Source organism: Elephantulus edwardii, unplaced genomic scaffold (genome assembly GCF_000299155.1).
Source record: "Elephantulus edwardii isolate Elephantulus edwardi_28Jun2011 unplaced genomic scaffold, EleEdw1.0 scaffold00230, whole genome shotgun sequence".
Classification (NCBI taxonomy): domain Eukaryota; kingdom Metazoa; phylum Chordata; class Mammalia; order Macroscelidea; family Macroscelididae; genus Elephantulus; species Elephantulus edwardii.
In genome coordinates this window covers 4,446,035-4,457,263 of record NW_006399980.1, presented here as the reverse complement: position 1 = coordinate 4,457,263, position 11,229 = coordinate 4,446,035, and the positions used below count along the sequence as shown (strand labels likewise).

Below are 11,229 nucleotides of genomic sequence, written 5' to 3'. Positions count from 1 at the left end.
ATGCTGCCAATTGGTCCAGTGGTGAGAATGTTTGTCTTCTTGGCATTGAGCCTCAATCCATACTGAAGGCTGCAGTCCTTAACTCTCTGCAACAAGTGCTTCAGGTCCTCCTCAGTTTCAGCAAGCAGGGTTGTGTCATCTGCATAACGCAGATTATTAGTAGATCTTCAACCAATCCTGACACCACACTTCTCATAGAACCCAGCCTCTCTGATAATCTGTTCTGCATACAGGTTGAAAAGGTATGGAGACAGGACACAGCCCTGGAGTATGCCCTTCCCAATTTTGAACCATGCAGTGTTTCCTTGCTCTGTTCTGACAACTGTCCCTTGGTCCAAGTATAGGTTTCACATTAGCATGATCAAGTGTTCTGGGATTCCCATTCTTCTCAGAGTCAGCCGCAGTTTGTTATGATCCACACAGTCAAAAACCTTTGCATAATCAATGAAACACAGATATACATTCCTCTGGTATTCCCTGCTTTCAGCTAAAATCTATCTAACATTAGCTACAATATCCCTAGTACCATGACCCCTTCTAAACCTAGCCTGGACTTTGGGCAGTTCTCTGCTGATGTGCTGTTCCAGTCGTTTTTGGATAATTTTCAGTAGAATCTTGCTTGCATGTGAAATCAATGATATTGTTCTAGAGGAAATCCCCTTCTATTCTTTTTTTAAAATGTTTAAATTAGAAATAGGTGTTGGATTTTGTCAAAGGCCTTTTTGCATCAATTTATAGGATCATGTGGTTCTTATTCTTTGCTTTGTTAATATGATGAATTACTTTTGTTGTTTTTCTTCTGTTTAACTAAACTTTCATACCAGTTATGAATTCTATTTGATTATAATAAAAGGTATTATAATGAAATGTGTAAAGAGCTGGAGTCAGAAAATCAAAAGGGCTGAACTCACTCAGCATTTCTTTAGGTGAAGGAACTGAAGAACAAATTCAAACTTGGAGTTGCAATACTTAAGGATGCTTTGGGCAGAATATTAAATGATCCAGGAAACATTAAAAGAAGATGGAAAGAGTATAAAGAGTCAAAGTACCGAAAGGAATTGGCAGACACAGAAGAATTTAATGAAACAATGTATGAGCAAGAGCCTGTGGTAATGAAGGAAGAAGTTTAAGATGTTCTGAAAGAACTTGCAAAAAACAAGGCTCCAGGAATTGGTGACATACCAATTGACATATTTCAACAGACAGACACTGCCCTGGATGTGCTCACCAAGTTGTGTCAAGAAATCTGGGGGACGACCACCTGGCCTACTGATTGGAAGAGATCTGTATTTGTTACCATTCTAAAGAAAGGTCACCTGACAGAGTGTGGAAATTCTCGAACAAGATCATCACATGCAAGCAAGATTCTGCTGAAAATGATTCAAAAATGACAAGAGCAGCACATCAACAGAGAACTGCCAGAAGTGCAGGCTGGGTTTAGAAGAGCCTGTTGTACTAGAGATATTATAGTTAATGTTAGATGGATCTTGGCTGAAAGCAGAGAGTACCAGAGAAATGTCTGTCTGTGTGTCATTGACTATGCAAAGGCATTTGACTGTGTGGCTACCACACACTTGACAGTGTGATAACCACTGTGGCTAACTCTGAGGGTAATAAGAATCCAAGATCATTTGATTGTGTTTATGTGAAGCCTATACTTGGATCAGGAGGCAGTGGTCAGAACAGAGCAAGGACACACTGCACAGTTCAAAATTGGGAAGGGTGTATGCCAGGGATGTGTTCTATATCCATATGTTTTCAATCTATATGCAGAACAGATCATCCAGGAGTCTGGGCTCTGTAAGTAGGAGTGTGGCATCAGGATTGGAGGAAGATCCATCAGTAATCTAAGTTATGCAGATGACATAACCCTGCTTGCTGAAACTGAGGTGGACCTGAAGCACTTGCTGCAGAAGGTCAAGGACTGCAGCCTTCAATATGGATTAAAACTCAACAACAAGAAAACAAAGATTCTCACCATTGAGCCAACTAGCAGCATCATGATAGATGGTGAAGTGATTGAGATTATTAACAGCTTTAGTTTGCATGGCTCCACAATAAACACTCTTATTACCAGCAGCCAGGAAATCAAAAGACAAATTGCACTGGCAAAGTCTGCTGTCAGAGACCTCTCCAGAATACCGAAGTGCAATGACATCAGTCTGGAGACTAAGGTGGTGTGACTGACCCAGGCCATGTTGTTGTTGTTATGTGGCGTCGAATCACTTGCGACTCATAGCGACCCTATGTACAACAGCCCTAAACTCTGCTCTGCCCTGTGACAATCGCACTGTCTCTGACACTCCCATCCTGATTATCCCAGTCACTGAATCAATCCACCTCATAGAGGGCCTTCCCCTTCTGTGCTGTCCCTCCACCCTCCCAAGCATGATGTCCTTCTCCAAGGACTGGTCTCTCCTCACAATATGTCCAAAGTATGTTAGACAAAGCCTCAGAATCCTTGCCTCCAAGGAGCCTCCCGGTATAACCCTTTCCAAGATGAATCTGTTTGTTTTCCTAGCAGTCCATGGTACTCTCAATACTCTTTTCCATCACCACGGCTCAAAGGCATCAATTCTCCTTCTATCCTTCTTGGTCATTGTCCAACTCTCTGATGCATAACAAGTGATTGCGAAGACCATGGCCTCTATCAGATGCACCTTAGTCTCCAGAGAGATGCTATTGCTCTTCAGTACTTTAGAGAGGTCCCTAACAGCAGACTTTCCCATGAAAACCCTATGTATCCAGGCCATAGTCTTTGCAATTACTTGCTATGCATCAGAAAGCTGAACAATGACTAGAGATGATAGGAAGAGAATTGATGCCTTTGAGCTGTGGTGCTGGAGAAGAGTGTTGAATATATCATGGACTAGTTCAAGAAACTGAAGAACAAATTCAAACCTAGAGTTGCTATAATCAAGGATGCTTTGGGCAGAATATTAAATGATCCAGGAAGTATTAAAAGAAGATGGAAGGAATATACTGAGTCATTGTATAGAAAGGAATTGGCAGATACAGAAGAATTTAATGAAATAACATATGAGCAAGAGCCTATGGTGATGAAGGAAGAAGTTCAAGCTGCTTTGAAGGAAATAGCAAAAAACAAGGCCCCAGGAATAGATGGTATACCAATTGACATATTTCAGCTAACAGATGCTGCCCTGGATGTGCTCACCAAGTTGTGCCAAGAAATCTGGAGAACAACCACTTGGCCAACTGACTGGAAGAGATCTATATTTGTTCCCATTCCAAAGAAGGGTGACCCAACTACAGTGTGGAAACTACAGAACAGTGTCATTGATTTCACATGCAAGCAAGATTCTACTGAAGATTATCCAAAAACGATTAGAACAGCACAGCAGCAGAGAATTGCCGGAAGTCCAGGCTGGATTTAGAAGGGGTCGTGATACTAAGGATATTGTTGCTGATGTTAGATGGATCTTGGCTGAAAGCAGAGAATACCAGAAGAATGTCTATCTGTGTTTCATTGATTATGCAAAGGCATTTGACTGTGTAGATCATAAAAAACTGTGGCTGACTCTGAGAAGAATGGGAATCCCAGAACATTTAATTGTGCTAATGCGAAACCTATACTTCGACCAAGAGGCAGTAGTCAGAACAGAGCAGGGTAACACTGCATGGTTCAAAATTGGGAAGGGTGTACGCCAGGGATGCATCCTGTCTCCATACCTTTTCAACAAGTATGCAGAGCAGATTATCCGAGAGGCTGGGTTCTATGAGGAGAATTGTGGCATCAGGATTGGTGGAAGATCTATTAACAATCTGTGTTATGCAGATGACACAACCCTGCTTGCTGAAACTGAGGAGGACCTCATGCACTTGCTGCGGAGGGTCAAGGACTGCAGCCTTCAGTATGGACTGAGGCTCAATGTCAAGAAGACAAAGATTCTCACCACTGGACCAATTGGCAGCGTCAGGATGGATGGCGAAGAGATTGAGATTATTCACAGCTTCAGTTTGCTCGGCTCCACAGTCAACACTCTTGGCACCAGCAGTCAGGAAATCAAAAAGCGTATCACGATGGGAAAGTCTGCTGTTAGGGACCTCTCTAAAGTACTCAGGAGCAACAGTGTCTCTCTGGACAATGCTCTAGAGATCAGTTGGGCAGCTACCCCACTTGTGTGTTTCTCTGAACGTCTGACTTCAGAGAAATGTCAGTTCAGAGCCTGTGAGGGCAATTTCTTGTTGGTAAGACAGGTCAAGGTGCTCCTGATTAAAGGCAAGTTGATTGCCTGGACTTGTAGACACCAGTGTGGAGCCAAATGGAGTGAGGCAACCACAGGGTTGGGGTGATCACAACGGCAGGTCAAACACTTGGGGGCCCTTGTTCAAACCTCTGCTGTCTAAGTGTGCTCACAGTTGGGGTCCTTACTCAAATTCCCACTGTCCATTTCTCACCCAGTTATTTTCTCAGTGTTCCCTGTCCAGTGGCACTTATGCAGGTGCCCTCACACAATAACCCCTGCTCCAGTAGGGTTCTGGATCCAACAGGACCTAAAAAGTCAAGGTCAAATTCCCACTGACCCACTAGCCCCTGGCTGGTCTGCAGTCAGTGTGGCCCAAGAGAGCTTGGCCAAATTCCCCACCAGTGGGCACGCCCTTGGGTGCTCTCTCAGGTAATCAGCAGTGCCGCAAAACCCCAGTCAGGATCCTACCAGCCTTTCTCCTGCCAGATTAGTTCCACAACAGCTCAGCTAGTGACTCCAGGTGATGGCTCGATCCAAGGCAGTACCCTGGGGTCACAGGGCTCTGGTGGGGGCTGAGGTGCATGGTTGTGGAGCTGCAAGAGGGGGCAGGGGAAGGAGGAGGAAGCATGAGGCTGGGGTGGGGGGTACAAGAGCACAGGGCTTGGACACTACAACCAGGAGGCAGAGTGTGGGGCTTGGTTGCTGCTGGGGGTGTATACAGTGGCACCCTGTGTGGTGGGGTCACACAGGCACGGCTGCAGGGGAGTCACACAGTGGCAGACAGTCGTGGCTCCTCTGGGATCAGAGGTGGTTGCTCCTCTGGGGTTCTGTGGTGGCTGGCAGACAGTTGCTCCTCCAGGGTCTCTTAGAAGCTGGGGGCGGTCGGTTGCTCCTCTGGAGTCACAGGGTGGCAGGCAGTTGCTTGCTCCCTACTTGCTCCTGGTGGGTGGGTTTCACAGTGGCTTGGCTGGTGTCTTTTGGCTGGGACTCAGCTGTCTTGTGTGTGGTTCAAATTCTAGCTCTCTGGCTCGAAAAAGGAAGGATTTAAAGGGAGCTCTGGTGGCCTAGTGGTGAGAAGCTGCACTGCCAGCCTGATTTTTTTATACTAACATACCAGAACTCCTTGAAAATAGTGATATTGTTAGGTGCCATCAAGTTAAGTACGACTTGCAGTGATTTCATAAACAACAGACTTGAACTCTGTCCTATCCTGTGCCATCCTTATAATTTCAGACACTCTTGAATCCATTGCTGCAGTCACTGTGTCATCTCTAGTTGAGGTTCTTTCTCTTTTTCAAAAGAAAATTATAATAGTGCCCATTATTTTCCATACAGATAATGAGAAGGAGTGGGGGGATCAAAATAGACTGATAGGTGACAGGACAATGAATGACCTTTTTTAAAATTTATTTTAGGTTTAATCACCCTGAGTGACTGGGCAACAGCTGTGGAGTCTGTGTTGCATCTAGGACTGCCATGGCGGATGCTGAGGCCTCAACTGGTGAGCAGCTTAACAGAGAACATGCTGGAGTACAAGTCCTGGCTGAAGGACTTGGCCAAAGAACAGCTAAGCCGGGAGGTAATGAGATGATTGTAGTGTGTGAGCACGTATTGAGGACCCTGAAGGACCCTATGAACTTTGAATCAGAAACAACAACCAACTAACTGAACGTTCTGGATGGAGAATGAGTGCCAAAAGGAAAGAAATGTTTATTGATTTTGTTTTTGGCAGATTTCATACTAAGCAATTAACTTATGTTGCCTTAGTTTTAAAATCTTTAATATCTTCTCAAACTGGTGGGCTTAGAGAAGTTACGTAACAAGGCAGGGACCATTCAGCTTTTTAGTTGTAGAATAGAAACTCAGAACAAATCTATCTAGCTTCGAGACCCGTTTCCCCTCTTGACACCAATGCTGCCTCTCTTATTAAAAAGTGTACTTATTTAATAAATATTGAATGTGTTATGTATGCAAGGTCTTGGATTAAGCACTTCTTAAACCATTAGCTTCTTTGGTAAACTGAAAAGAATGTGGTAATAAGGGTGGAATGTTGTTGTTATGTGACATTGAGTCTCTTGTGACTCATAGCGTACAATAGCTCTGAGACCTGCTCTATCCTATGCCAACCTTATTGTCCCTGACACATCTACTACCCTCATTGAGGGTCTTCCTCTCTTGTGCTGTCCCCCCACCCTTCCAAGCATGATGTCCCTCTCCGAGGACTGGTTACTCATTGCAGCATGTCCAAAGTATGTCAGATGAAGCCTCAGAATCCTTGTCTCCAAGGAACAGCCTGGTATTACCCTTTATAGGGTTGGAATATCTTCCTTTATTTCAAGAGTTTTTTTGTCAGAGTTGATTGTGTGTTGATTAAGAGGTTAAGATAAAACCCCACGTATGATATAAAAGAAGATTAAGTTTGTTTGTTTGGTTTTGCTTGCAGAATATACAGTCAAGTTTGCTGGAGACCCTGTATCGAAATAGATCCAACTTAGAGACCATTTTTAGGATCATAGACAGTGATCATTCAGGTAAATACACTCATTAGCTTGTCTTTTCTGACAGTTAATGTGCTAACTTTACCTTCTTCAGTATTCTTCCTGATGCTTTGACTCTCCACTTGTTGTCATGTTTATAAATAGAATCACTTAGAAAGGCACTTGAACTATACAAGCAACCCCTGTTGTTGTTATGTGCCGTCGAGTCACTTGAGACTCATAGCGACCCTATGTACAATAGCCCTAAACCCTGCTCTATCCTGTGCCAATTGCACCGCCTCTGACACACCCATCCCCATTGTCCCAGTCATCGAATCAATCCACCTCATCGGGGGTCTTCCCCTCCTGCACTGTCCCTCCACCCTCCCAAGCATGATGTCCTTCTCCAAGGACCTGTCCCTCCTTACAACATGTCCAAAGTATGTCAGATGAAGCCCCAGAATCCTTGCCTCCAAGGAGCAACCTGGTTTAACCTTCTCCAGGATGAATCTGTTTTTTTTTTCTTGCAGTCCATGGTACTCTCAATACTCTTCTCCAGAACCACAACTCAAAGGCATCAATTCTCCTGCTATCCTCCCTAGTCATTGTCCAACTCTTTAATGCATAACAAGTGATTGCAAAGACCATAGCCTGTATCAGATGCACCTTAGTCTCCAGAGTGACACCATTGCTCTTCAGTACTTTGGAGAGGTCCCTAACAGCAGACTTTCCCATGGCAAAACGTCTTTTAATTTCCTGCCTACTGGTGCCAAGAGTGTTGACCATGGAGCTGAGCAGACTAAAGTTGTTAACAATCTCAATCTCTTCACCATCAATCCTGATGCTGCCAATTGGTCCAGTGGTGAGAATCTTTGTCTTCTTGACATTGAGCCTCAATCCATATTGGAAGCTGCAGTCCTTGACCCTCTGCAGCAGGTGCATCAGGTCCTCCTCAGCTTCATCAAGCAAGGTTGTGTCATCTGCATAACGCAGATTGTTAGTAGATCTTCCACCAGTCCTGACACCACACTTCTCCTCATAGAGCCCAGCCTCTCGGATAATCTGTTCTGAACACAGGTTGAAAAGGTATGAAGATAGAACACATCCCAGGCGTACTCCTTTCCCAATTTTGAACTATGCAGTGTTTCCTTGCTCTGTTCTGACTACTGCCTCTTGGTCCAAGTATAAGTTTCGCATTAGAATGATCAAGTGTTCTGGGATTCCCATTCTTCTCAGAGTCAGCCACAGTTTGTTATGATTCACACAGTCAAACGCCTTTGCATAATCAATGAAACACAGAAAGACATTCTTCTGGAATGAAGACAAAATGAATGAAAGCAATGGGCTCCCTTATAGAAAGATTAATTATTAGAAGACCTTGTATCACATATGATCATATCAGAGTAATGACAAATAAAGAATACCCAGAACACAAAGGCTTCTGCAATCTCACACCTATGTATTTTTAAAAGTTTATTTTGAAATAATTATACAGGAAATCACAAACATGCAATGAAGTCCTATGTACTCTTCATTTTGTTTTTTCCCAAAGGTCCGAGGATTTTTGTTATTGTTATTATTCTTCTTAAATAATGTATAATCCACAAGCCATTATCATTCACCAATTTAAAAGACATAGTTTGGTAGCTTTTAGTATATTTACACAATTGTGAAACTTAGAACCACTATCTGATCTTGGGACATTTTCATCATCCTCAAGAAGAAACCTCATACCCACTGGGCGTCACTCAACTCTTTGCTTCTATCCTCCACCCCTCGCAGCCACTTTTTTGCCTATTAATTTGCCTATTGCAGATGTTTCACATTAACTAGAATCACACATTGTGACCTTTTGTGTCAGGTTTATTTCACTTAGTGTAATGTTTCAGTTAGTGTAATGACAATTTGAAAAGTCTCCACACATTACCAAATGTGTTCTGGGGTGGGGCACAATTGCTCCCAGTTGAGAACCCCTGGTGATCAGTGAGTTTTTGGTCATCCCCTTGAAAGTTTAAATGAAGCAGTAGGAAATCTGTGGAACTTTCTGTTGACTTTGAGCATCTTCATCGGGTAGACAGTAGGTAACAGCAGATTACCTGAGCAGGCCGACTCAGGGAAAATGAACATTGAATACTTGTCTGACTCACTGATATGCCTTCCTCCCTGTGGAAAGGGTTCATCTCACTGGATGAATTCAGGCAGACCTGGAAGCTGTTCAGTTCTCACATGAACATTGACATCACGGATGACTGCATCTGCGACCTCGCCCGGAGCATTGACTTCAACAAGGACGGTCACATTGACATCAATGAGTTCCTGGAGGCCTTCCGCCTAGTGGAGCAGTCCTGCTTGGAGGGAAGTGCCTCGGATTGCCCACAGGCCACCGACACTGATGACAGTAGCTGCAGCAGGCCAGGTACACACTGAGAAGAGCCTGATTTTAGAGGAGAGCAAAACAAAATAGAACAGCCTGATCTTCATTGCCCAGGGTGCCTCATGTGCAATATTGAGCCTCCTGCTAGAATATTTCCCCTAATCCTTGTTGATTTATAGAACTTGATGTTGAGGATTTTTGTATCAGAATCTCCTGTGTACTTCCCCCCCTTCTTTTGGTGGTGGGGGCTGTGAGTGTGTCCCAGTCTCATCTGAGAATCTTCACAGGGTAGAAGCCAGGTATAAGTAGTTTTTTAAATTCTGAAGTCCACCACAGTTAACAACTACTATAATTAAACCCCTCTCATGTTTTCATTTTGTGTGTTATTTATTGTTTTAAATGTTTGATATTGGTAAAATAAAGTTATAAAAAATATTTGTATAATCCCATCACCCAAACATATGGATTGTTCCTGTTGTTGCCTTTTTATTACTTGTTCCTACAGGGTTGATGTAATTTATGTTCTGATTTTTATAAACTCCCATAGAATTGGAACCACTTCCCCATACTGTTGCACAGTACTCATAATTACCTGTTTAATAATGGCTTCATACTTTTCCTGCAATGTTTTTCTTTCTAGAATGTATTCAGCCATTCTCTAGTTTTTACTGGAGAAATATTGCATGTTTTTAGTTTTTCATTATCATAAATAACATGCTATTTATAACTTTATGCAGGTGGTGTGTTTAGAAAACCCAAAGCTTTTCAGTTATCTATTTCCATAGGATGCTCTTCAGGAATCAGCTCCTTTATCCAAGCATGTGTTTGTATGACTTGACACCTATTGCCAGATTGCTTTTCAGAACTGAATTAATCCATTTTACTGGAAACTCACCAGCGCTAAGTGAGATTATTTCTAGTTTTTACAAGAGGTGGACAGTGGTGTTTCATTGTGTTTTAATGTGCATTCCTTTGGTTAATATTTAAGTGTCTCTCTTAGCTCATTTTATTTGTAAACTCACTGAGGTCCAGAGAACTGTGTCTGTGCCCTAGTTAGCAACAGAGTCTAGACTGGAACTTGGGGTTACTGGCCTCTGGGCTTTATGATTTTGTGTAATTCTATCCCCTATGAGTGCAGGTAGGATCTGTGATGTGCTTCTAGCCAATTATGGCAAAAATGATGGGTGTCACTTGGGTGACTAGATTTCATTAAATGACAAGGATAACCAATGCCACTCTTGCATCATTTATAAAACTCAATGCCAGCAGACTGAAGTGAAAGGTTCTCCTTGCTGGCTTGATAAGCAAGCAACCAATCTGAGGAAACCAATATGGGCTTATTGGTGACTTATAGGCTCTTCAGGGACCCCTAGTGGCTTAGGGTGTTACATGTTGGGCTGCTAACTGAGAGGTTAGTGGTTTGAATCCACCAGTCACTTTGGGAGAGAAAAATGGGACCCTCTCTTCCTGTAATGATTTCTAGCATGAAAAACCTGCTGGAGTGTCACCATGAATTGAAATTGGCTGGATAGCAGTAGGTATGGGATCTGTGGACAGCTTCCTAACCATGACTGCAAAATCTGAGCTTTCTGTCTCACAGCCATAAGGAAATACTACATTTCTTCAAACAGCCTGAATGATGCTTCCCTGGTTGAACCTCTAGATGAGAATGAAGACTCACCTTCAAACTGTGGCTGTGAGACTCGGAGCTGAGGACTCAGCTAAACCAGGTTCCTGAATCAAGGAAGCTGTGAGGTAAAAAAAAAATAATAAAAGAAATTTAAAAAAATTGGATTATTTCCAGCCACTCCGTTTGTGGTGAAAGAACGCCTTGTAGTGAGATGGGTTTACACTCAGCTGTGAAGCGGAAACTTGACAGTTTGAAACTACCCAGTGACTGCAAGGGAGAAATGACCTGAAGATGTGTTCCCATAATGATTCCAGCCTAGGAAACCCTGTGAGTTGCTATAGTCAGAATCACTTTGGCAGCATCGAGCAACAAGTTTGTGGTAATTTGTTACACAGCACAGAAATTAGCTACAACATGGTGCTTTGACAAGGCTTTAATTTTTTTTTTTAATTCACCACTCAGAAAAGTCTGAACTTCCATCAGTGGTTATAATCAAGCAAAACGTCAAAATAATTTTGGGTAAGGTTTTTGCGTGTTCCT

General features: G+C 43.0%; 1 protein-coding gene across 1 annotated transcript in view; it reads left to right on the top strand.

Annotated features, from left to right (window-relative positions):
- PPEF2 (protein phosphatase, EF-hand calcium binding domain 2) overlaps positions 1-10,772 on the top strand; it is an 85,303-nt gene extending 74,531 nt beyond the window's left edge. The window contains exons 16-19 of the mRNA XM_006898478.1: positions 5,624-5,787; positions 6,652-6,739; positions 8,859-9,101; positions 10,660-10,772. Of these exons, the coding sequence (XP_006898540.1) occupies positions 5,624-5,787; positions 6,652-6,739; positions 8,859-9,101; positions 10,660-10,772 (608 nt within the window). The remainder of the gene's footprint in view (positions 1-5,623; positions 5,788-6,651; positions 6,740-8,858; positions 9,102-10,659) is intronic.
- The last annotated feature ends 457 nt before the right edge of the window (positions 10,773-11,229 follow it).